Source organism: Lycium ferocissimum, chromosome 6 (genome assembly GCF_029784015.1).
Source record: "Lycium ferocissimum isolate CSIRO_LF1 chromosome 6, AGI_CSIRO_Lferr_CH_V1, whole genome shotgun sequence".
Lineage (NCBI taxonomy): Eukaryota > Viridiplantae > Streptophyta > Magnoliopsida > Solanales > Solanaceae > Lycium > Lycium ferocissimum.
In genome coordinates, this window is record NC_081347.1 from 45980799 (window position 1) to 46008348 (window position 27550).

The following is a 27550-nucleotide window of genomic DNA, read 5'->3' on the forward strand; positions in this document are numbered from 1 at the left end:
ATGAAATAATGAGGCATCAAATAAGAAGCAATCTGTAACTGACTGTGAATCATGAAAGAAATAATGCATACTGACTTACTTTCATAATCATCATCATATCATATGTACATAAGTATATAAGCTGCCCGACCATACAGGTGCGGTGTGATAATCAATAGCATTAGCCTGCGTCCAGGCCTCCCGCGTCCGGGGTACCATCTCATGCCGCCCACTAGTGGTGTCTGCCCATGCCATCTGGCCATGGTGTATAGCTGCCCACCTTGGCGGTGACTGCCCGGCCATATAGGCGCAGTGTAATATCATCATATCATGAACTATAGCTTCTTTAGACTTAAGCTTATCATAACTCATCATAATGCATGCATAGAAACTCATAGATAATCATACTTTATCGGGGTGACATAAGGTCGTGGACCCCCGATTTCATTATGGAGCATTCATAAGCATTCTGCCTCACCTTGAAGGAATTAGCATATAAGGTGAGTATATATATATATAATGATCAACATCAATAGATTATAGATAGCATCATTAGCTTTATAGGAACATCATATCATACTCATCGTATATCTCTTATCTCATATGGCTATTCATGAACAAGGACTCATAGTTTTCTTGAAGATAGGGGATTCATGAGAAAGGAGGAAATTCATGCCATAAGATGCATGCCTTAGAAAGAAAGGACTAGCCTCACATACCTTTGTCGTTTAACTATTCTATCGCTTGCTCGTTCTCCCTTAATGCACATGTTTTACCTTCAAGAGAATTCGTATCGACATTAGCTATATAATTACAAGAATATGCTTACTAAAGCTAGAGAAAATTGGGCAGCATTTCCTTTATTTATACGACTTCCTCCATATTCTATATCAACTCCCAAACATCCGTAACATCATTCATAACATCATAGACAACAATCATCATCCATTGGCATTATCCACATTTCACAATTTCACTTCGAATTCTCCATAATCAAGACCAAAGTTTACTATCGTGTTCTTTCTCATACAATACTTATTCCATGTTCTAAATGTCATTTATAATGTATTCACAGTCACAACATATCCATATTCATGATTCAATCCAACTACCACTCAACAATGACACCATTCACCCATTTATGACCCATTTCCTATACTCTAATACAATCCAAGTGTTTCAACTTACTAATACTTCAAACATCATGAAAATATCATGACACTTACCTTAGATAGCATAGAGACAAGTATTGAGTGGAAGTATCCTTCTTGCACCAAAACCCTATTTCACTTCTCTTGGGATTTCTTGGTTTGAATGACTTTAATGGTTTCACACTCTTGATTCTTGTTGGTTTGATGAAGTTGATCATCAATCTCCTTTGTATTTTTGTGGATGAAGTGGGGAGAGAATGTTCTAGAGGTTTCTTGACTTGTGGAGTGGGGATGAAATGAAAAATGAAATGAAAGAGAGGTCCCTTATATTAATTCACAATCTGTCCTGACCGAGATCTACGGACCAACATACGGTCCGTGTATTTTCTACTGGCCGTATGTTGGCCGTAGATCTGGTCCAGTGAGACATACCATTCTGGGCTGATTATACAGCCAGACATACGGCCAGTATAATTTATACGGCCAGTATGTTGGGCCGTATAATGCCCAGTGATTTCGAAATCATTTTCGTCGACACGTTTGATCTCTGATCCTTATGGAACCTTCTTAACACTTGTTTAACACCTCAATACCATTCTAAGGGATGTCATAACTCTTCCTCAAAACATCTTTAAAACATCATTACTCGATACTCGTAAATCTTGTCCGACACACATTATATGACTTGCTTCCCTTAACAACTTTCTCTTCTTAACTTAAATGTCTTTGAAACCTCGTTTTGGGTCATCAAATACTATTCCTTACTTATCAAAAGATCGTATATGCCTTACCCTTCATCAACCTATTCACTGTATGTTAATGGGAATTTTCCAAGGTGTAACATTCTTCCCTCCTTTTGGAACATTCGTCCTCGAATGTTAAGTCATCGGGAATTCTAGAAAAATTTCGCCAGAGTCTCCCCTGTAACATGGCACTACCATCCTGTCACAACAACCCATAATAATATATCCTCACGGGGCCACAACACAATAGTATTATAAATTGGCCACACACGACCCATATGCATAAAGGAAAAACATACATACCTTAAAGTCTCGATGCCTCATCATAAATCTCTTCCGGGGGCTGAAATAAGTGCGGATATGTAGACTTCATCTTCTCTTCCGCTTCCCAAGTCATCTCTTCCCGGTTGTTATTTCGCCATAAGACCTTTAGTGTTGGAAGCTACTTCCTTGTTCCGAAGTCTCCGTACTTGCCTGTCTAATATGGCAATGGGCACTTCTTCATAGACTAGATTTTCTGTGATCTGAACATCATCTATTGGCACAATCTTTGTAGGATCTCCAACGCATTTGCGGAGCATTGAGACATGAAAAACTGGATGGACTAGTTCAAGCTCTGAAGGCAAGTCCAATTCATAAGCTACTTGACCCACCTTACGGATAATCTTATAGGGTCCAATGTATCGAGGACTTAACTTTCCTTTCTTACCAAATCTCATCACCCCTTTGATTGGCGACACCTTCAAAAACACCCAGTCATCAACTTGAAATTCTAAGTCTCGCCGGCGGTTGTCCGCATAAGACTTTTGGCGATTTTGGGCTGTTAATAATCGATCTCGGATCACCTTGACTTTTTCCACCGCTTGTTGAATCAACTCGGGGCCTATTAATTGTACTTCTCTGATTTCAACCCATCCAATTGGGGACCTACACTTCCTTCCATATAAAACTTCATACGGAGCCATTTGGATACTGGAATGATAGCTATTATTATATGCGAACTCGATAAAGGGTAAGTGGTCATCCCAACTACCACCAAAATCTAGTACACATGCTCGTAGCATATCCTCCAAAGTCTGAATGGTACGCTCCGCTTGTCCATCAGTTTGCGGATGAAATGCCGTGCTAAGCTTTCCTTGAGTACCCAAATCTTCTTGGAAGGATTTCCAGAACTTAGCTGTAAATTGTGCTCCTCTATCTGTAATAATGGATATCGGGACTCCATGAAGTCTCACAATCTCCTTAATATACAACCTGGCATAATCTTGGCCGAGTATGTAGTTATTGGAAGAAAATGAATTGTCTTTCGTGAGTCTGTCCACGATCACCCATATAGAATCATACTTGCCTCGGGAACGAGGTAGCCCTACAATAAAATCCATATTGATCACTTCCCATTTTCATGTAGAAATTTCCATTGCTTGCAATAATCCCCTGGCTTTTGGTGTTCTATCTTCACTTGCTGGCAATTTGGGCATTGTGCTACAAATTCTGCTATGTCTCTTTTCATGCCATCCCACCAATATATCGACTTGAGATCATGATACATCTTTGTCGTTCCTAGATGGATAGAATACCGAGAATAATGAGCTTCCTCTAGAATTCGACGTTGTAACTCTGCAACATTCGGAACACATAACCTGCCTCGGTATCTAAGAACTCCCTCCATAGAAGTTTCAAATGGGGACTTCTCTTTTGCATGACATGCATCTCTATAATGATTTAATTGACGATCTTCATACTGTCGCTCTTTCACTTCCATATCCAAGGACGAAATTGTGGGATTATTAACACTAACTCCTGCCTCACCTGAATCAATTAGGCGTACTCCAAGATTAGCTAGTTGATAGAGTTCATGAATCATTTCTTTCTACTCCGAAGGAACTTCACATAAACTGCCCATTGATCGGCGGCTAAGCACATCAACTACTACATTTGCTTTCCCGGGGTGGTATAAAATATTCATATTATAATCTTTCAATAATTCTAACCATCGCCCCTGTCGCAGATTCGGCTCCTTCTGTCTGAAAATATATTGGAGACTCTTGTGATCTGTATAGATATCAACATGCATACCATACAAGTAATGTCTCCACATTTTTAATGCATGAATAACTGCGGCTAATTCAAGATCATGAGTTGGGTAGTTCTTCTCATGTTTCCGCAGTACGCCTCGAAGCATAAGAAATAACTCTACCATGCTGCATCAATACACACCCTAACCCAACGCCAGAAGCATCACAATACACAACATAACCATCCAGCCCTTCTGGAAGTGTCAAGACTGGAGCTGAGGTCAACCTGTCCTTCAACTCTTGGAACCTACGCTCGCAAACATCATTCTACTGAAATTTAGCTGACTTCTGGGTTAATTTCGTCAATGGGGCTGAAATAGATGAAAAGCCCTCTACGAATCTTCTATAATAAACTGTCAATCCCAGAAAATTACGAACTTTTGTAGGCGTCGTAGGCCTTGGCCAAGTCTTCGCAGATTTAATTTTCTGAGTATCAACTTTAATGCCATCATTGTAAATAACATATATATAAATGTCACAAAATATATAAAATACACACAAAAATTTTGCATACAACTCCCAAGTTCGAAGAATTCCAAAGACAATACGTAAATGATCTGCATGTTCTGATTCTGTGCGAGAATACACCAGAATGTCATCAACGAACACTATTACGAATAGATCCAAGAGAGTCCTGAACACGTTATTCATCAAATTCATGAACACGGCCGGGGCATTAGTTAGCCCAAACGACATCACTCGAAATTCATAATGACCATATCTCGTTCTGAAAGCTGTCTTGGGAATATCTTCTTCTCTGACTCTCACTTGATGATAGCCCGACCTTAAGTCTATTTTGGAAAATCACTTGGCACCCAAGTGGTGTCTGCCCATGCCATACGGCTTTATGGTGTATAGCTCCTGTTCGCTTCGCGTGATCGCCATTACCATATAGGCGCGGTGTAATATCATCATATCATGAACTATAGCTTCTTTAGACTTAAGCTTATCATAACTCATCATAATGCATGCATAGAAACTCATAGATAATCATACTCTATCGGGGTGACATAAGATCGTGGACCCCCGATTTTATTATGGAGCATTCATAAGCATTCTGCCTCACCTTGAAGGAATTAGCATATAAGGTGAGTATATATATATAATGATCAACATCAATAGATTAAAGATAGCATCATTAGCTTTATAGGAACATCATATCATACTCATCGTATATCTCTTATCTCATATGGCTATTCATGAACAAGGACTCATAGTTTTCGTGAAGATAGGGGATTCATGAGAAAGGAGGAAATTCATGCCATAAGATTCATGCCGTAGAAAGAAAGGACTAGCCTCACATACCTTTGTCGTTTAACTATTCTATCGCTTGCTCGTTCTCCCTTAATGCACACGTTTTACCTTCAAGAGAATTCGTATCGACATTAGCTACATAATTACAAGAATGTGCTTACTAAAGCTAGAGAAAATTGGGCAGTATTTTCTTTATTTATACGACTTCCTTGATATTCTATATCAACTCCCAAACATCCGTAACATCATTCATAACATCATAGACAACAATCATCATCCATTGGCATTATCCACATTTCACAATTTCACTTCGAATTCTCCATAATCAAGACCAAAGTTTACTATCGCGTTCTTTCTCATGCAATACTTATTCCATGTTCTAAATGTCATTTATAATGTATTCATAGTCACAACATATCCATATTCATGATTCAATCCAATTACCACTCAACAATGACACCATTCACCCATTTATGACCCATTTCCTATACTCTAGTACAATCCAAGTGTTTCAACTTATTAATACTTCAAACATCATGAAAATATCATGAAACTTACCTTAGATAGCGTAGAAACAAGTCTTGAGTGGAAGTATCCTTCTTGCACCAAAACCCTATTTCACTTCTCTTGGGATTTCTTGGTTTGAATGACTTTAATGGGTTTCACACTCTTGATTCTTGTTGGTTTGATGAAGTTGATCATCAATCTCCTTTGGATTTTTGTGGATGAAGTGGGGAGAGAATGTTCTAGAGGTTTCTTGACTTGTGGAGTGGGGATGAAATGAAAGAGAGGTCCCTTATATTAATTCACAATATGTCTCGACCGAGATCTACGGACCAACATACGGTCCGTATATTTTTTACTAGCCATATGTCTGGCCGTAGATCTGGCCCAGTGAGACATACCATTCTGGGCTGATTATACGGCCAGACATACGGCCAGTATAATTTATACAGCCAGTATGTTGGGCCGTATAATGCCCAGTGATTCCGAAATCATTTTCGTCGACTCGTTTGATCTCCGATCCTTATGGAACCTTCTTAACACTTGTTTAACACCTCAATACCATTCTAAGGGACGTCATAACTCTTCCTCAAAACATCTTTAAAAAATCATTACTCGATACTCGTAAATCTTGTCCGACACACATTATATGACTTGCTTCCCTTAACAACTTTCTCTTCTTAACTTAAATGTCTTTGAAACCTCGTTTAGGGTCATCAAATACTATTCCTTACTTATCAAAACATCGTATACGCCTTACCTTTTGTCAACCTATTCACTGTACGTTAACGGGAATTTTCCAACGTGTAACAAGTAGTCCTCTTAGCATAGGCTCATTCCATACCCCTGCTTCCACAGCTTCCTGAACTTGAACCACAGTTCTATCACATTCAAAATTTGCACCAGTAGCATGGTACAGTACCCCTAAACTAGTACAGTTATCCATCCAAAAGTGAGACAGCCTTTGTTTTTGTTGCCACCAGATTTCATGTTCCACCTGATCTCTCAATCGTAACACCTTTTTCTAAACATAAGTACCCCTTTTCCAAGCAACTACAACAACATTTTCTTTTTTTAAGTACCTATTACTTAAGTACATTCTCCAAAGGGACTGTTTTGTTCTAAAATTCCACCAAAGTTTAGCAAAGAGAGCTTTGGATACATCTTTAAACCCAAGTCCCCCCTCATCATAAGGATGAAACAAAACAGTCCAAGAAGTCCAATGTTTGCTAGAATTTCCTACTAAATTACTCCAAAAAAATTTAGCAAACATCCTATGAAGATTAACATTTACCCCAGTTGGAGGATCACAAGCAGACAAAAGATGAATGGCATACTTTGTAGGACATGCTTTATTAAAGTGATCCTACCTCCTATAAAAAGCAATTTACCAGTCTAGGAGAATAACCTGTTACTAACCTTGTCAGTAATTTCTTTATAATATGCTATCATCCTTCTGCTGTAATAAATAGGCACCCCAAGATAGGTGAAAGGGAAATCTTTTCTTGGAATCCTTGTAATATTATGCACTAGGTTCACAGCTACATTAGAAGCCTTTTCATGCATATAAACAACACTTTTTGCCTTATTAATCAGTTGTCTACTATCCTTCTCATAATCAAATAGAGTCTACATTATTAGCTTCAAAGAGTAATCATCAGCCGCGGTGAAAATGATTGTGCCATCTGCGTAGGATAAGTGATTGATATAAGGACTCCATTTTGGCATTCCAAACCCCTTAAACTTCTCCTTCTGATGTAAAGCATTCAATGCCCTAGACAAGCATTCAGCAGCTAGAATAAAAATGGTTGGAGAGAGAGGGTCTCCCTATTTTACCCCTCTTGTGGATTTAAAGAAACCATGTGGTTGTCCATTAATAAGGATAGATTACCAATTATTAGAGACAATCCTGTTATTAGAGACAATCCTGTAAACCATATCAATTAGCATTTCACCAAAGCCCATTTTCCTTAGCACTTTTGTCAAGAATAACCAAGAAACCCTGTCATATGCCTTTGTCATATCCAATTTGATCACAACATTAGTAGGTTTTCCTCTTATCCTTATGTCATGCACTATTTCTTGTACCAACAGAATATTTTCCACTATACTTCTGCCCTTTACAAAACCTGCTTGTTGAGGTGAGATAATATCTGGAAGTAACTGTACCAACCTTTCATTTATGATTCTGGAGAAAATCTTGCTAGTAAAGTTGCTTAAGCTGATAGGCCTGAAGTCTGAGAATGTTAAAATCTCCTTTTTCTTAGGTATAAGCACCAAATTAGTGCAAGTGATATACCTAGGTAGCCGATGCCTACAGAAAAAAGATTACACCATTTGTACATTATCATCTGCAATTATCTCCATGTGGCTGCCGAAAAACTTCCCCCGTAAAACCATCCGGACCATCCACTTGTGTCGACGCATTGAAGCCAAATACAGCTTTTCTTACTTCATCTACATATGGGAATTTATGAATCTCTATATTCTGTTCTGCAGAAACCATCCTCGGGATATTATCAAGAATCTCAAAATCAGTTAGATGTTGTTTCTCAGAGAACTGGTCGTTGTAGAATCTAATTACCTCCTGAATGATGGCTACCTCCTGATCAAGCCATATACCATTGGGATCTTGTATCTTCTTAATCTGCAATTTATTTCTTTTACCTTTTACATGTGCATGGAAGAATTTAGTGTTTCTATCACCATCTTTGAACCATTGCATGCCAGCTTTCTGCTTCCAGAACTTTTCCTCCATTGCATAGAATCTAATTAGCTCAGCTTGTACCTTCTGTAACCTTTCCCTATTTGCACTAGAGGGATGTTGCTCAAATTCCATTTCATGTACCTTTACCACCTCTTCCAAAGATGCAATTTTCTTAAAGATGTCCCCATACGTGTCTCTACTCCACTTTGATAATGCTTTACTAACCTTTTCCATTTTGTTGAGTACCTTAAAAAAAGGGTCTAGGCCAAAGTTTCCATTCCAATTATGTTTGACAACCTCTAAGAAAGTCTTCTGCTCCACCCAAAAATTAAGAAATCTTCCTTGTAAGTAATCAACAAAGGGGCATGATCAGATCCTTGTTTAATTAGATGTTCCACCTCCAAATTAGGAAATTTGTTCATGAATTTTAGTGTCCGTGTGTGGTGTTTTTCTAGACATCTATCCAACCTTTTGAAGATACAAGCCTCGTTTCCGATCTACCATTCCACCGTTAAGTTGTATAAATGCTATAGATTATGAAACCCAAATAAGATGATATGGTGTTTGTTGACTACGATTTAGACAATGCAAAAAAGTGAATGGATTATGTTTCCCCAAATGATACTAGTAAACGTAAAATGATACATTTTCAAAGTGATCATCCAAAATCACATTAAAATCACCACCTACCAACCAGGGAGATTGAATCTGTGCTGATAACTCATAAATTGCATCCCATAGTTCTATTCTAGCATCTCTTTCATTACTAGCATAGATCAATGAGGCAGTAATTTCCTGAGGACCATCCACTTGTGTCAACTGGAGAGTTAGAATCTGATCAATATCCATCATTGTTTCCACTTGAAATTAGTCCTTAACAAATACCCAAATTTTCCCATTGATATTGTGCCAAGCTGTTCCCATTCCCAACCATTGTCTGTACATATCTATGTGTCTAATATGTTGAAATGGTTCCATCAAAGCTATAAAATTGAATTGCTTTTGTCTATTCATCATAACCACTCTTTCAAAGGCCTGTTGAGTATTAACAGACCTTGTGTTCCATATCAGTGACTAATTCATTGATTAGATGATTTAGCAATAGCTAGCCTTGTTTGTACCCCTCCAGTTATTTTAGGAGGGACACTTTTTCCTCTGATTTCTCTTGATTCTTTTTGTTCCTTTCTTGCTTTTGCAGTTTGTCTAGGTGAAATATCTCCCATGTTGCCTTGTAATTCTTTACGATATATCTTTGCATTCTTGTGTTCCACATGATCATCATCCCCAATGTCTATTGGGATTTCTGACTTCTTGTCTGATTCTTGCTCCAGAAATTGTGATTCTAGATTGGACACCTCTTGACCCACTGCATTCCTCTGTCTTTGGAGATTTTATACTATCTGCCTACTTTTCTTTATGTTGTATCTCAGCTGCATTGTGCTCATCATCTTGCTTATCATCCATGACAGAATTATCAGATGGAGATACTTCAGAAACCAAATCTGGTGGTTTATCATCAGGAGGCTTCTCCTCAGGTAACTTGTTATTCCTGACTGCACCATCATTCACACTTTCTGACTCCATTGTTTTAGAATCCTCTTCTTGTATATCATATTCCTGTTATTTCTGGCTATCCGATTCTTGATTCTAACTACTTCTAACTTAGAACTGTCACTATCAGATATAGATATATTCCCTTTATTTCTTGTTGAAGTGTTATACTTGCCATGTTCTGTTTCCTTTCCTCCATGCTATTGCTCTTCATTGTTATGTTTCCCACTCTCCATCTTATTAGTCTTCTCCTAATTCTTGACTTTGGTCCCACTCCCTTTATCATGTTGTTTTCCAAATGAGGCCTTCACCCAAGGTTTAGTTGATTCTACCTTCTTCTGCTTATCCTGAACTCCTTGTGTATTATTTCCATCTTTCAATTTGTCCTCATTGTCCATATTTTCAAGAGTACTAAATTTGTTATTATTTTCAGTCTTTTTTGCATCGGTTTGCTTCTCATTGATTTTCTTCCTCACCTCCTGTCCTCCTTGTCCTTGATGACCCCTGTTATTGTTCTCTTTGTTCTTCTTGTTTTGTACCATATTCTATTGCTTTTGTTCATGCATATTTCCCACAAACTTTCCTGATTTTACTACTTTTTGTACAGATTATTTTGGCTCCTCATATTTTTTCCTTTTTCCATTATTGCCCAGGTTTGGTGGTTGCCTGTGACCCACATCCGGCTGTTGTTTCTTTGCTGATATGGAAGCTTGATTTGTATGTTGCTGCTTCTTCATTGATTTGGTTTTATCACTTTGCTATTGCATCTGCTCCTTCTCTTCTTCGTTTTCTTTTTTTGGTCCAAATTCTGGGTGGATACTCCAACATCCATCCATGTCATGCCCTTGTAATTTACAATGTGTGCAATACTTTGGCAAATAGTCGTACTGAATTTTTTGCCACTTTGATTGCACTTCCCCAGTATCCTCATCAAGACAATTGATTTGGATCCTTTTTGGTAATTCTTTCAATAATTTCACTTCCACTTTAACTCTTGCACAACTTAGCCTTGTTTTGTTATTTGTAGCTTTATCAATCACAGGTGGAGTGTAACGACGTGCCACCGCTTGTAGAAATTGTCCGCTTTGGAGCCTTACTTACGCTCCCATTAACTAAACTTGTCCTCTTCGTCAATACAACCCTGCAATTTAGATGAAATAGTACTAAGAACGAGCTTTCCTATCATTGACTCTACTGCACGATCTATGATCAGAAGGAAAGGTAACCATCCTAAATATCCTATAGCCTCCTACTTATAAGTGTGTTGCACAACACACCCATGAACAAGACTCTGCTGGATACGGCTCATAGACAACCCTAGTAAGAACTGCTCTAATACCACTTTTGTCACAGCCCAACCGGAGATGCTGCTGTTATTGGTTGTTGAATCGAGATTTCGGGCTAGGCATAAATGCAGGGGAGATGCTGCCGAAATTTCGACAGATTCTAGAAAGAGTTAGTTTGAGGGCTTAAGACAAGCCTATGAAGATGAGTCTAACAATAGTATAAATTTTATTGAATATAGATTTACGAGCCTGGGAGGACAAGCGTTAAGTAGTTAAAGTTAAGGCGACCGAAAAGGTATGTTAAGGCTTTCCTTTTCTTTCTTTTTGGCATGATCCTATGATATCATCGGACAATGAATACTCGAGTCTCTATATTACTCTCCTCTTAGAAGTATTAGGAGTAGACCCGTTCTTGATGATCCTGTACCCCTTTGTTATGATTGTTCCTTCTGTTCATGGGTCCTGAGTTTGTATTATGATAATGTTAGTCCACATTTATGCATTACATGCATTTACATATATGCATATTGACCCGTGACCAGAAGGCTTTATATACGTGTATATTATATATATATATGGGGTATGGGAAAAGGGCGAGGCGTTTTATAGGCATTACCACCTGATCGGCTGGTGAACAGTGATGATGATTATGATGCCCGAAAGGGCCATTATGCTATTATGCCCGAAGGGTCCTTTTTGATGATGGGATATGGATCGGGCCGTACGTTCCTCGGCACTATGACCTATGCATATCATACGCCCTCAGAGGCATTTTCAGTAAGCAGATGCATTCATACAGATATGTTTAGATAGTCAGACATATAGATGCATTCATACAGATATGTTCAGACGATCAGACATACAGATGTATTCAGTCAGTCAGTCAGTTTAGTTTATGACTTTCAGATTGTCTTCATGACTCCTATGTGTATGTTACTCTTACACCTTACATACTCAGTACATTATCCGCACTGATTCCCTTATTGTGCCGGGAGGGGGGGGGGGCTGTGTTCATGCCCGCAGGTTCAAATGGCTAGGAAGACAGATCGCATCCTTAGGCTGCTTCTTCAACTTGATAGTGGAGCACTCCTCTCTTGTCGGAGTTGCCGAATGGACCGGGTATGTGTCCTGATGTTATGGGTAGGGCGGAGGCCCTGTCCCCTCCACAGCATGTCTAGTATGTCAGTAGAGGCTCATAGACGCTTGTACTTAGTCAAACAATATGGCCCGCTCAGTACCCGTTTGGTTACATAGTTTTATCGGGTAGCCTTGTCGGCTCGTACCCCGGTTCAGTTTAGTGATGTGTATATATATATATATATATATATATATATATATATATATATATATATATATATATATTTGAGGATTGTGAGTCTCCAACTTGTGATATCTATCAGTCAACAAATCATGTTGTGAGCGCCTTCAGGTGGCCCAGAATGAGCATGAGCAGGTATGTTATGTATGTTTTGTGGCATCTAGGAGGTGAGCTTCTGGGTGTCCGTCATAGCCCTCCGGTTGGGCTGTGACATGGAGTACCCACTGCTTTATCCAGAGAGAACATATATTCTTTGTCAAACAGATTTGTTGGCAAACCTGGAAAAGAGATCCATGCTATTGCAGTTGTGGTTTCTTCATCGGGGTTAAATCATGGATCCCATTTCAAAAATCTTATTGGAAAGTATCTGTTATGAACATGTAATTCCCCTGCTCGAGACAATAGTGCAGCATAGTCCTCCAATAAAGATAATCTAAGCAAAACATGTCTTTCTTCAAGATAGCCTATAGTGCAATTCCCCTTAATCTCCAATTGTGTTGCTATATTCTTCCGTAAAGAAACTAGATCAGGCCTTCCGTAGGAGAATTTAGCGACCACTGCATATCGTAGATTTTGGCGACTGCATAAGCGTTCAAACTCCTTCTTAGTCCATGTAATTGTTGGTTCTCCATGTAGGTAATTAATTGATTTGAGAGCAAACTCTTCAATATCCTCTTGATCAGGCGTGTTATTTAGCGTATTATGTAACGCCCCAATGTAGCTGGTTAAAGTTGTAGGGGTTGTGTTGGGCAAGCCAGCCACTGGTGGTGGTTGGCCGTCGGCCGCCGTGGCCATCCAAGGGTGGCCGATGTGATTTAGTTAGGGTTTTTCAGTGTTTTCTCTCATTCCTATCATCTTCTATTTTCCTATTGCAAATGTAAATCTCAACCTTTGGAAATGTGTCTTCAATTTTTTAACATTTATTGCATATTCATGTATGCAGCCTTCTCTCATCCTTTATTATTGCGTGGGTTTACAGACTCATACCATATCAACTCTGTTTTACACATATTGTCAAAGACTAAGTTCTCCCGGTTTCACAAGAGTAATTTTCAAGTTCCGAAAGTCGATCGTATGAACTTCAAATTTGTTTTGTCTCTTTCCTTTTGCTTTCTCTTCGTTTTCTACACACTTTACTTTATTGCTTTGCTAGTGGAATTATTGTTAATCATTTGATATTCTCACATATGTAATTTGCCAAAAGTTCTCCACCCTTAGCTGCTTTATTAGACCTATGTAATTTCACATATATATATATATATATTTTAATTTTGTGATTTGCTAGAATTAATTTATTCATTTACCACCGAATTCTAATTGATCTCTGTACTATTCCAGTTATGGAGCTTACACTCAGCAATTGCTTGCGTCGATATTCATTTTGAACTCACCCGCTCAAATGATGGATGCAAATAATGAGATTGTTCTGTTAATAAAATATATCACTGTTATTATTTCACTGCTATTATTTTGTTACTTTTATGCTATGCAACTTTTGTTTTCTGCTCTTTATCATGTACTATATTCATGTCATTTTGTCATTTTTTTTTTCCTTTTCATGGTATACTGTGTTTCTATTACTGTAGCGAAAAAGAGTAGGCACTTCCGGACCTAGGTGTCAATTTAGCTACCAAGTTTTCCCAAACAGAACATTGACAAGTGAAACTCAAGTTAAGACCTCATTTGTTTGCACTTAATGGAAGTTTGAATATGAATGATTAAGATTTTTCAACCTCATTTAGTGCATTTGATTTTTCATAAAAAAAAAAAAAAAAACCTCTTATTAGATCTGGAAGCATGTTCAGACATTAAATACACGCTTTCTTTCGCTCTTCCACTCACGCCGTTTTTTCCTTCCGCCAAAAGAATTTCACTCATATCTCTCTCTTTCTCCAGTTACCAGCTGGTTGCCAAATAATTTCCTCAGCAAGATTTCAATTTTTTTTAGTTCGAATCATATATCTTGATTCCGTGTTTTCGATGGCAATTTCTTGCTTTAAGATTAGAGTTAAAAGACCCATTTTCAAAATATAATTTAAGAAGACCAGTGTGCATTGAAAAAAATGGCGGATTAGGATGGGATGGTAAATTCCAGTAGAACAATGAAGAATTGCAACTTGTTACCGCACATGTTTCAATATCTTTGAAAAAAATAAAAAATTATAGAATTTAGCTTTGGCTTCATTCCCTTTTCTTGTTTAACCTCGCTTCTCTGTCTTATAATTTATCTGTTCTCATGCTAAATGGAACAAAGACATTTTCTAGAAGACAATAATGATGACCAAAACGCCACCTTTTTGTAAGTGATTTCATTGTTTGGATAATTTTGATTAAAATATAAATTTATGACTAAATTTAAAAATTTCTAAAACTACATTTTGTTACAATAATAATTTTATTGGTATAAAATTTAATCACTTTTAAATTTAATTGTATATTTATTATGTTTAACCATGGACAAATTATGTTCATTCAAATGTTAAGAAAACAAACAGTCTTAATTATTCAGCGTTTAGATCTCGAGACCATATCTTAATATTCAGATGTGTATTCATATTTAAACATCTTAGTCTAAAAATAAAAAAATAAAAAACACATGCCCCCTCAGTGTTCCTGTAGTTCTTTCCCCCAATGTATTTCCAAGTTATTATCTTATGAATATTGAATATGCACCTGTCAAATTGCATCAGACTACTCTAAGAAGGATGTCATCACATCTCTGTCTTTATCTACTTAAAGTTAATCTTTATATCGCAATTGCTTGGTTAGTATTCTCTCTATCTTCAAAAATTCAAAGTAATAGAAATAAAAGTTTACAAACTATTAATTTACTAATTATTTCTAACGCTATCTACAGCCTCTTACCTTGCTACATTTAATTTCCATCAGGTTGTACGTTTCTTATATTTACTATTTTCTGCGCCTTTTGTCTTTCTCAGTTAAAAGATATTTTTATATCTAATATTAGAATTAGATGCTATAAAATGCTAGACACTCCAAGTCATTAGCGTTATCCTTCGGCACTTAATCACATCATTATAGTTTCTTCAGTTACATTGTCTATCATAATTTTATATTCATTTTCCCTTTGAGAACTTTTTAGAATGGACATTTTTTTAGATGCAGACAAAAATGGTGGATGGACTCCAAGGAGGAGAAGAATTCGAGATGATAATTGTATACGGTAAAAACCGGTTAACGTTTGTCCGGTGCAAACCGGGGGCGATAAAAGAAAGAAGGCAAACAATAGCGCTTGATCTGAAGAAGTTTGAATAAAATCGTTGTGTCCGATTCAACCGGGGATAACTCCTTATCGCAGTTGGTCCGGTCCCTCCCGTATAGAGTTGATCTTGGCCGTTTGTCGATTCAAACATAGCGGAATCGATCGTGGCCGTTAGCCCGATTTCTTCATGACCATTACGATCGTGGCCGTTGGTCGGATAATCGATTATTCGCCGCCACGTGTGGAAATCATGTTGCCATACGCCGACGGTCGTACGGGTGTCGGACCGTACGACCTAACGCTTATCCATATTAGGTTTTTTTCTTTATCCTAAAGGGCTCCATGATGTATAGAGGGCCCATAGAGGAAAACTATAAATAGGGACATTTCCTTACTTTTAGGGGTTGGTTTTTCAGATCCAAGAATTTTGTATTTAAACATATATATTGAAAATCGTCTCTCTCCCCTTCATTTTATCTACGATTTTGGTCGGTTATTTGTATAATCCGTTGAATCATATCATTCTACATTGCACGAAATATATAATAAGATCTTAGCTCAAATACACGACTCCAACGTCTTTATTCAACCATTAGCATATTGATTTGTTCACGCTTAAGTCGTTTATAGGCAAAACATACACATATAACCTTCATTCATCAAAGAATAGATTAAAGAGTCCACATATCCTATACCTCATTCATAAATTTAACTTATTATCCAATTTCGGGGTAAAACAGTTTGGCGCCCACCGTGGGGCATTGGATAATAGTGGTCTTTGATCTCGGTTGCAACTCATTCATCTAAAGATTTCAGTTCTTTTGTTCGTCTCCGCGAAAACGGACCAAATGGCAAACGGTGGACAATGCGGTCACGTCAACAACGAGATTGTGGCCGAAAATGATAACATCGGGCTACAGGGATTACCAGTGAATCCCGTTGATCCGAATTCCGTCGATTCGAGGGAGGGCCTCAACCGACAAAATACCGTGAACCAGGAGAACGCCGCCCAGCCGGCCACAGATCCTTTAAATACTTTCAATTCTGTCACTTTGTCCCGGGCACATGGCCAGAAAGTGCCAAATATCCCGGATGATATTAACTTGCGTCTTATTTTTGAAATGTTGCAGGAACAAAGAGCAGCTATTGCTGAACAAGGAGTCGCAATAGCCCAGTTGCAGAGCAAGAAGGATGAAACGACTCCGGAAAAGAATAAGGGTGTTGCCGAACCCCGGAGAGAAGTAGCTCGAATGGTCGAAAGCAATGGGTCGGGAGCTGGCTCGTCCACCGAGGTATTGAGAATGCTCGAAACGTTAGCAAAGAGGGTAGACTCGGCCGAGAAGAGGGTGGAGACCTATAACTCTCGGGTGGATCAGATCCGGGGGCTCCGCCCGTTACGAAGGGACCGGATTCGAAGAGGTACATTCGGAGGCCTTTTCCTCCGAGTGCGGCTCTAAGTTGATCCCAAACGGTTCGAAATGCCGGACATCCGAAATATGATGGCACGACGGATCCTCGGGAACACGTGACCTCGTACACTGCCGCCATAAAGGGCAACGATGTCGAAGAAGACGAAATTGAATCCGTGTTGTTGAAAAAGTTCGGGGAAATTTGTCGAAAGGGAGCATTGACTTGGTATGACCATCTGCTCGAGCATTCAATCACTTCTTTCGAAATGCTCGCGGATGCGTTCATAAAAGCTCATCTTTGGTGCCAAAAAGGTCCAGGCCCGTAAGGCGGATATCTTCCGGATAGCCCAAAGGGATGACGAGTTACTGCGGGAGTTCGTCAATCGTTTTCAAAGGGAACGGATGGAACTCCCTCCGGTTCCGGAAGAATGGGCCGCACAAGCATTCACCAAAGGGCTTAATCCCCGAAGTTCGACGGCCGCGTTCAAACTAAAGAAAAATTCTTGGAATACGAAATTTGTGACTTGGGCGGACGTGCTGCAACGAGATATGAGTCCAATATTCGGATGGAGGATGACCAGCTCGAACTTCCTCCGGGTTCGGTAAACCTATGTAAAGGATCTGAGAGGTCTAGAAAAAGTTATGACCCGGAGATACGGCCATTGAGGGAAAGATACCGGCCGTATTCTCAATCAGAGAAAACAAGCCGGACCGGAGAAGTCGAGATGCGGTCCGGTCAATTCTCCGGCGAGAGGAGATAGAAGAACCGGCGTCCATCGAATAGCCGAGGGTTGTCGTTTAGAAGTGTCGCCGGAAGCTCGGCGACTAACAGGGACCCACCAAGGATATCAGAGTATAACTTTAGTGTCAACACCTCGGACCTTGTCTCGGCCATAGGTCGCATTCCAGAAGCTAGGTGGCCGAGGCCATTAAGGTCGGATCCCGGCCAACGGGACCCAAGCATGATGTGTGAATACCATGGAACTCACGGTCACAGAACGGAAGACTGTCGTCAATTAAGAGAAGAGGTGGCTCGTTTACTGAAAAATGGGCACCTCCGTGAATTCTTGAGTGAGCGGGCCAAAACCCACTACAAGGAAAGGGAGTCGAACAAACGGGTTGAACCAGTAGAGCCTCAGCATATAATCAACATGATAATCGGGGGTACAGATGATCCTAGAGGGCCGGTAATGAAGCGCGCCAAGGTTTCCACTGTTCGTGAAAAGCGCAGCCGGGATTATATACCCGAGGGTTCCATCACTTTCAGCAACGAGGATGCAGAAGGCATCATTCAACCGCACAATGATGCGTTGGTAATTTCTATTCTCGTTTTTAAGTCACAAATTAAACGTATTTTAATTGACCCAGGTAGCTCGGCCAACATCATCCGGTGGAGAGTGGTTGAACAGTTAAGGCTACTCGACCAGATCGTACCGGTGGCCCGGGTGCTCAGCGGGTTCAACATGGCCAGCGAAACCACGAAGGGTGAGATTTCTCTACCGGTCAGCATTGATAGCACCATCCAGCAGACGGTGTTCTATGTAATCGAAGGGGATATGAAATACAATGCATTCTTTGGATAGACCATGGATACATAGCATGAGAGCCGTGCTATCGACGTTACATCAGCTGCTGAAATTCCCGATACCGGAGGGGGTAAAAACCATCCGAGGAGAGCAATCTGCAGCGCGAGAAATGTTCGCGGTTGAGGAAGCATCACTCCTACTCCAAAAACCGAGTCAAAAGGAAGAATCAACCGGGGAAAAGGATTCCAAATAGCAACTACCGAGCGCGGGTCTAGCAGCAGAGCAAAAGAGATTAGACCCGGGGGACGAAGAGGACGACTTCGGCATACCTAGATCATTCGTCTTGCCGGATGAGTCGGATGCGACAAAGTCTACAGTGGAGGAGTTGGAGCAGATCACCTTGTTTGATCATTTACCGGACAGAAAGGTATACCTGGGCACGGGGTTAACCTCGGAGCTCAGGAGCAAATATATTAAATTCCTTCAAGCTAATGCCGATTGTTTTGCATGGTCGCATATAGATATGACAGGTATACCGCCAGAAGTAACAACCCATAAACTCAGCCTCGACCGGAGATTTCCCCCCGTGAAGCAGAAACGGAGGCCTATGGCAGAATCGAAGCATGCCTTCGTAAAGGATGAGGTAACGAAGCTTTTAAAAATAGGCTCTATTCGGGAAGTAAAATACCCGGATTGGCTGGCTAACGTAGTGGTGGTGCCGAAAAAAGATAATAAATTTCGAATGTGCGTCGATTATAAGGACCTAAACAAAGCATGCCCGAAGGATTCATTTCCAATGCCCCACATCGATAGAATGATCGATGCGACGGCCGGGCATGAGATGTTAAGTTTTCTCGATGCTTACTCAATACAACCAAATTCGGATGCCCCGGAGGATCAAGAGAAAACATCTTTCATTACCCGATACGGGACTTATTGCTATAATGTCATGCCTTTCGGATTAAAAAATGTCGGGGCAACCTACCAACGCCTAGTTAACGGGATGTTCGAAGAACAAATAGGAAAAACAATGGAAGTTTATATTGATGACATGGTTGTTAAGTCCCTGGAAACAGAGGACCATTTAAAACATTTGCAGGAAACCTTTGACATGCTCCTAAGATATAACATGAAGCTCAATCCGGAGAAGTGTGCTTTCGGTGTCCGGTTGGGCAAATTCCTCGATTTCATGGGGTCAAATCGGGGAATCGAGATTAACCCGGACAAGATCAAAGCAATCGAGGATATCGAGGTGGTAAATAACGTCAAAGGAGTGCAGAGGCTTACCGGGAGGATAGCGGCACTGAGCCGGTTCATTTCAAGGTCTTCAGAGAAGAGCCACCGTTTCTTCTCCTTACTCAGGAAGAAGAACGACTTCACTTGGACACCGGAGTGCCAGAAAGACTTACAAGAATTAAAAGAGTACTTGTCCAGCCCTCTTTTGTTGCATACACCGAAAGTGGACGAGCAGCTTTTTCTCTACCTTGCCGTGTCCGAAGTAGCGGTAAGTGGAGTTTTGATCCGAGAAGAATCAGGTACACAATTTTCCATTTATTATGTGAGTAGAACCTTGGGGGATGCGGAGACCCGTTATCCCCACCTTGAAAAATTGGCATTAGCACTGGTAAGCGCTTCTAGAAAGCTCAAACCTTACTTTCAATGCCACCCGATATGTGTAGTGACCACTTATCCTTTAAAGAACATCTTGCACAAACCGGAATTATCGGGCAGGCTAACTAAATGGGCTATAGAGATAAGCGGATATGACATTGAATATAAGTCTCGGACAGCCATCAAGTCCCAAATCTTAGCCGACTTTGTGGCAGACTTCACCCCGGCCATGATCCCCGAGGTTGAGAAGGAACTCCTGCTAACACCGGGGAAAGCCTCGGGTATTTGGTCATTACACACGGACGGAGCCTCGAACCTTAGAGGTTCCGGGCTTGGAATCGTCCTTAAAACCCCCGCCGGAGATGCGATCCGGCAGTCCATTAGAACAGTTAAATTAACTAACAATGAAGCCGAGTATAAGGCTATGATTGCAGGACTGGAATTAGCTCGGAGCATGGGGGCCGAAGTAATCAAAGCAAAATGCGATTCTCTCCTGGTTGCTAACCAGGTGAATGGCGTCTTCGAAGTCAGGGACGAACGGATGAAAAGGTATCTTGAAAGGGTCCAGGTCATACTTCATCGATTTAAGGAATGGACCATGCAGCATGTACCGAGGGAGCAGAACAATGAGGCCGATGCATTAGCCAATTTGGGGTCTTCAGTCGAAGGGGAAGAAATTAACCCCGGGACTATGGTGCACTTGATGAATTCGGCAATAGAGAACGGACATCTTTGAATTAAACACGATGGGTTTAACTTGGGATTGGCGCAACAAATACATCGACTATTTGCAAGATGGAAAGCTCCCCAATGACCCAAAGGAATCACGGTCACTAAGGGCAAAAGCAGCACGGTTTTGCCTGGTGGATGGCCAGTTATACTGACGGTCTTTCTTCGGTCCTTTGGCCAAATGTTTAGGTCCCGGTGAAACCGAGTACGTGATGAGAGAAGTACACGAGGGGACTTGCGGCAATCACTCTAGTGCGGAAGCCTTAGTCCGGAAAATCATCAGAGCCGGTTATTACTGGAACCGGATGGAGGAAGATTCGAAGAATTTTGTCCGGAAGTGTGACGGATGTCAAAGACATGCCCCGATGATTCACCAGCCCGGGGAGCTACTGCACTCGGTGATATCACCCTGGCCCTTCATGAAATGGGGAATGGACATTGTTGGTCCATTGCCATGGGCACCAGGTAAGGCCCGCTTTATTTTGTTTATGACTGACTATGTCTTAAAATAGGTTGAAGCGCAGTCCTTCGAAAAAATACGAGAAAAGGAAGTTATTGACTTTATATGGGACCACATTATTTGTCGGTTCGGCATTCCGGCCGAGATCACTTGTGACAACGGCCCCCAGTTCGTTGGTGGAAAAGTTAATGATTTCCTCCAAGGATTAAAGATCAAGAAAATTGTGTCAACTCCGTATCACCGTGTGCGAACGGACAAGCGGAATCTACGAACAAAACAATAATTCAGAATCTGAGGAAGAGACTTGAAACATCAAAGCATCACTGGAGGGAAATATTACTGGAGGTGCTGTGGGCTTACAGAACCACATCAAAATCGAGTACGGGGGAAACACCCTTCTCGTTGGTCTACGGGACCGAAGCCCTCATTCTTGTAGAAGTCGGTGAGGCCAGTCTCTGGTTCAGTTACACCACCGAGGGATCAAACGAGGAGGCCACGGCCATAAAACTCGATCTCACGGATGAGCTACGCGAGAACGCGCTAATCCGTATTGCAGCCCAGAAACAGAGGATGGAAAGGTACTATAACCGGAGAGCTAACTTTCGACATTTCCAAATTGGGGACTTGGTGCTTTGAAAAGTTACCTTGAACACCAAGAACCCCAATGAGGGAAAACTGGGCCCGAACTGGGAAGGGCCATATAAGGTGACCGATATAACGGGCAAAGGGTCCTATCAGCTGGAATTCATGGACGGGCAACGGTTGCGCAATAACTGGAATGTGGCTCATTTGAAGAGATACTACTGTTGAGGTATGGACTCTTTTATTTTATTCACTTACCCTTTCTTTTTTGCAGAGAGCCGAGTGCCCGACGTAGTTAACTTGCTAGGTCTGAAAACACGTGTTGCACTCTTTTCCTTGGTACGGTTTTGTCCCAAATGGGTTTTCCGACAAGGTTTTTAATGAGGAAACAAGTACAACGTGTTACTAAAAGAAAAGGAGTATAAATACCCAGATATTCGGGGCAACACCCTACGAGTGGGGGCTTGATAGTGCTTACCCGACTTCACAGTTCGAATAAGCACTAAGGGGCTATGGTACCCACATCTCGGTTCATTCCGATTAGTTGGAAACGGAAGAAGTTCAACAACGGACACCGCTGGGATCTCATGGACCGGACCACCGGCATTACATTCCGATGTAAGGACCAAACGATCAAAAGCGAATCGTGTCCCCCTAATATTTACTATGGCAAGAACCAATGCCGGACCTTCTGTATTAGGTTTTGATGTAAGGACCAAACGATCAGAGCGAATCATGTCCACTTAGAATTTGCCACGGCAAAAACAGAAGGAAACGGACAAAGTCCTCATATGATGTACAAGTACTTGGAGTTTATTGAAAAATTAAATTATTACATTTCGGATTTATCTTCCTAGTAAAGCACATTGCCTCGAAAATCGGGCACCATTTTATCCGCATACTCGATTCCGGGCATTACAGTCGAAATACGATAAAGGCAACAAGGTCATAGTAAACCGAGCCTAAATCTTAATACCCCCGAATGGGGACTGCTACACCAGAATCTGGTTAAGCAGAGATTCAGGTGCCCGAACCTAATCAAAGATAAATGAGTAGCCACAAAATATCGGCCCTAAAAATGCCTAACGTGATTCGGAGACGTCTGAATTCACAAAGAATAAATAAGTCCCGCGGGCAAACCTCTCTATTCGACTCCCGGATAAATCACACCGGATGAGATGAAAACTCTATGTATATCGAACAAGTCTGAAAGCGACTCCGATTTCCACTTATCCTCGGAAAAAATTGACAGTTTGGACAAGAATCGTAACAAACATTCAAACAAAAGAATGGTCAACAGAAAGGGTACGCTTTTTATATATATACAAATTTTTTACACTTGAAATTTGGGAAAGTTCAAAATACTATAAAGGCAAAACAAAGGGTAATGCATGCCCTGGCTTATCCGGTATGGCTGGAACCAGAATGCTCGGACTCTGTCCGTTCAGAGTCTTCGGAGTCGGAATCAAGAGGTCTTTTTGCTTCTTCCTTGGTTCTTCTAGCCTCCAGAATAAGAGCTGGGAGATCAGTAAAGCCACGCTCGGCTTCCTCGAGGGTGATCCTTCGAGACCTCCACCGCTCATGCTCTACTACAACCGTGGAGTAGGCCTCGACAGCTTTCACATTTTTCAAGGCTTCTGCCAAATCGGCTTCAGCCCGGGCCAGCTTAACCAAGAACTCATTCCTCTCTTCATCGAGGATACTCCGGTATTGATTGGCCGATTCAAGCTCAGCTTTGAGTATATCATTAGCCTCGACCGTCTCCTCGAGTCTGGTTCTTAGCTCATCACATATCCGAGCCCTGTCCTCAGCTTTTTGCTCAAATACCCTCATTCTCTCTTCATATTTAGCACTCTCGGATTCGAGCCGTCGGTGCCTCTCGGCCATATTGACGGCATCCGATTTAACCGAGTCAAGTTCTCCTCGGAGTTGGGAAATGATGGTTTCGAGCTCGCTAAGTTTGGAAGAAAACCGAGCGTTATCTTGACTAAGGCCGATTTTTTCCTCCTCCAAAAGCCGGTTCCTTTCCACAATCCCGGCTAGCTCATCCTTTAACCGAAGGTTCTCAGCCTTCGTTGCATCGAGCTTGGGCTGAAGGTTTGTGAGGGCCACTGCTCGGCTCAGCTCATCTTCCTTTACTTGCAAAAAAGATCTTTGGAATTTCTCCGTTTCCCGACCTTGGGCATCCAGCTGGCCTCTAAGATCATCAACTTCTTGCTGGACACGGATGAAGGCTTCGTTAATAAGCACCACACTCTGTAAAAGAAGCAAAAATGTCAAGTGATGAACCAAAAACTCACCTCAAATTATGTCAGCAATGGGCTGAAAGACTTACCCGATTGCCCGCATGCATGCCTTCGTTAATAAGGCACTGCCAGGGGACTCCGGCCATCTTCCTCTTGTCCGAGTCAGAAACGAGGGGCCGTAGGTAGCTTGCCACCCCTACCGGGCGAGATAGAAAGCTGCAGTCTTCGGGAACGGTAACTACAGTTGATTTGGTCCTCTTAGGTTCCACACTAGGAGCCGGGAAGATGCGCACTAGGCCTTCCCTCACACCAGTTTCGGTGGATCGATTAGCTGACCTCGTGACTCGAGGGATAGGAAGGTGACCGAAACCAGTAGCCTCTCCGGTAGCAGGGGGAGTGTCCAAGAACATGTCATCAAGATTATCCGACCTCGGAGCAGTGGGGGTAGCCGGAACAGCACCAGCTGCCTCGGAAGGAGTAGAGGTTTCGAGCCCGACAGTAGGTCCTCGGTAGGTAATGAGCCAGTATCCGGTGGGGCCTCAGTGCCCAGTCTTGGACTCAGCTCTTGGCTCAACTTCAACAGTTGGTTCAGATCTGGATCTTCTCGGTCTTTGTAGGGGAATTTCCTCAGAAGAGGTATCACCTGAAATATCAACAAATTCAATGGACCTAAGAGGTGTTGGGTAAAGTATTTCTTCCCCACCTGGTAACTGAGCCGAAACGGAGGGTCCCTCCTCGGCTGAAGGGGGAGGAACTGTAACTTCTTCCTCCGGAACCGGTTCAAAGGATGGGGGCATGCCGACCCGGCGAATAATCATATCGGGCTCTTCATCTCTCAAGGACCGGACGACTCTCCTGGCCCTCTTCCTAGGTTTCTCTCCTTTGTCCGAGGGCTTCCTTCGCCTTTTGCTGGCGGCAGCAATAATTCGGGAACGCTGGTGCCGGCACTGCCTGCTCATCTGCTGCCCGGGGTCTGGGGTTCACTGAACCCTTCGGTAAGCCTAAAATCGAAGGGGTTATGGATAATAGTCAAACTAAGAAAAGGCAGAAAGTACGTTACCCAAACTCAAAGTGGTGTTACCGTGATTTTGGGCAACCCATCGGCCACGAGCCAGGATTCCCCATGTCAACTCTTCGTGTGTATGCTAGTCAAGGAGCACCTCAACCCACTCGTTCATATGTGGGACGACCGGGGGTATCCATGCCACGGCTATTGAAATGGAAAGGAGAGACGTAAGCACGAAGGATTAGGCAAAAGAGTATAAGGATAAACTAATGAAGGTGGGACCGAGAAACTTACGGTTGTCATTCCATTTTTCTGGGAAGGGCATGTACTCCTCCGGGATAATGTCCGAGGTCCTCACCCGAACGAAGTGCTCTATCCAACCCCGGTCTCTGTCTTCGTCCATTTTGGAGAAGATCGGATTCCGGCCTCGCTTGGCTAGTTTTATTACGCCTCCCCGGAACCGTCTCGGGGAATAGAGGCCGATCAGATGTGTCATCGTGAATGGCTTCCTGGCGTTGTTGGCCAATAACCGGAGACAAGCTACCGTCCTCCAGATTATTGGACCAATTTGTGCAAGAGTCACATTATAGGTCCGGCACATCTCCAATATGACCGGATCAATTGCGGGTTCGAGCTTGAGCGTGAAGGGATAAGTGTAAACATATAGAAAGCCCTCCCTGTGGTCGGTAATTGATTCATCCGGGCCGGGAGCAAACACCTGCACCGGACGGTTATCCCATCCGCAGTCAATCCGGACCTGATCGAGTTTATCCTCGGTGATGGACGAGGGTTATGGCCTTACGTCATACCCTCTGTCTGCAACCAAGGAGGGCTTCTCGGCTTCAAATTCTTTATTGAAGTTGGGCTTGATCGACACTATATCTAAAGCCGTAGGCTCGACCACGTTTTTCCCCTTCGGCTGAGATACCGGTTCGGCTCCTTGGGAGGAAACCGAGGGAATATCCTGGGAGGTGGTTTCGGTATTGGCAGACATTTGTAATGGGTGAGAAAGAGGTTAAAAATTTGATAAAGGGAAGAAGGTAAGAAGATGGAAACAGCGAAGTAAAGAAAATGAAGCAAAATGGAGGGATGAGTAACGCTTCAATCAGGGAAGCACTTGAGTGAAACGAGTTCTTTGCAAGCAGATTTAGGCAGCGAATATGGGTGTTGAAGTGATGGAATCAACGATGGAAAGGAGGATAATGAAGAACAGAAGTGAAGAAGTAAAGAAAATGAGGTAAAATGTTGAAAGATGAAGAAGTAAAAGTGAAGAAGGACGGACATCGAAGGCCTTATATAGGCATGGGTTTGGGCGGTTACAAATCCCGACCAATCGGCAAACGCCATGTGTCCCATAATTAATGAAGACATGATTTGAAAGGACGTGCGTAACAACGGTTGCAGAGCTCGGCCTTTCGGGGTGCGACACGTGGCAGACGGCAGAAAGAGGTGACAACTGTTCCCGCCAAAACGAGAAGATAAGAACGAGCCAACGGGATCACCGGTTTCATGATTCATCCACTTCCCGTTACTCCGGTATGACCTCGGTCCGGAAAGTGTGAGAACTATCTGTGTACGGTAAAAATCGGTTAACGTTTGTCCGGTGCAAACCGGGGGCGATAAAAGAAATAAGGCAAACAATAACGCATGATCTGAAGAAGTTTGAATAAAATCGTTGTGTCCGATTCAACCGGGGATAACTCCTTATCGCAGTTGGTCCGGTCCCTCCATGGCCGAGTTGATCGTGGCCGTTTGTCCGGTTCAAACATAGCGAAATCAGTCGTGGCCGTTAGCCCGATTTCTTCATGACCATTCTGATCGTGGCCGTTGGTCCGGATAATCAGTTATTCGCCCGCCACGTGTGGAAATCATGTTGCCACCTGCTTCTGACGGTCGTACGGGTGTCAGACCGTACGACCTAACCTTATCCATATTAGGTTTTCTTTATCCTAAAGGGGCTCCATGACGTATAGAGGCCCCATAGAGGAAAACTATAAATAGGAGCATTTCCTTACTTTTAGGGGTTGGTTTTTCAGATCCAAGAATTTTGCATTTGAACATATATATTGAAATCGTCTCTCTCCCCTTCATTTACCTCTGATTTTGGTCCGGTTACAGTTTGTATAATCCGTTGAATCATATCATTCTACATTGCACGAAATATATAATAAGATCTTAGCTCAAATACAC

At 41.8% G+C, this 27550-nt stretch overlaps 3 protein-coding genes across 9 annotated transcripts; 1 reads left to right on the forward strand and 2 right to left on the reverse strand.

The window, feature by feature from the left end:
* Positions 1-6481: 6481 nt before the first annotated feature.
* LOC132061327 (uncharacterized) lies at positions 6482-7728 on the reverse strand. Its single transcript, XM_059454167.1, has 5 exons — positions 7598-7728; positions 7340-7480; positions 7126-7219; positions 6789-7072; positions 6482-6635 (listed from the first exon to the last, which is right to left on the reverse strand). The coding sequence occupies exons 1-5, from the start codon at positions 7726-7728 to the stop codon at positions 6482-6484; spliced, it is 804 nt and encodes a 267-aa protein (XP_059310150.1).
* A 458-nt stretch (positions 7729-8186) lies between these two features.
* On the forward strand, positions 8187-15738 carry LOC132059725 (uncharacterized). 7 transcript variants are annotated; one of them, XR_009415715.1, is made up of 5 exons: positions 8187-8340; positions 9883-9948; positions 10618-11545; positions 13512-13640; positions 13907-14080. XR_009415715.1 is itself a non-coding variant. In XM_059452467.1 (5 exons), the coding sequence occupies exons 1-5, from the start codon at positions 9876-9878 to the stop codon at positions 13951-13953; spliced, it is 357 nt and encodes a 118-aa protein (XP_059308450.1). In that variant the 5' UTR covers positions 9319-9875; the 3' UTR covers positions 13954-14080. The 7 variants fall into 7 exon arrangements, 4 of the variants coding, with proteins under 4 accessions (XP_059308450.1, XP_059308451.1, XP_059308448.1 ...); XM_059452467.1 differs by lacking the exon at positions 8187-8340 and having other exon boundaries at positions 9319-9948; positions 10618-10681; positions 10879-10922; XM_059452468.1 differs by lacking the exon at positions 8187-8340 and having other exon boundaries at positions 9319-9948; positions 10618-10681; positions 10879-10922; positions 13548-13640.
* A 7771-nt stretch (positions 15739-23509) lies between these two features.
* Positions 23510-24764, reverse strand: LOC132061328 (uncharacterized). Its single transcript, XM_059454168.1, has 2 exons — positions 24444-24764; positions 23510-24364 (listed from the first exon to the last, which is right to left on the reverse strand). Exons 1-2 carry the CDS (start codon positions 24762-24764, stop codon positions 23510-23512), a joined length of 1176 nt encoding a protein of 391 aa, XP_059310151.1.
* Positions 24765-27550: the final 2786 nt, after the last annotated feature.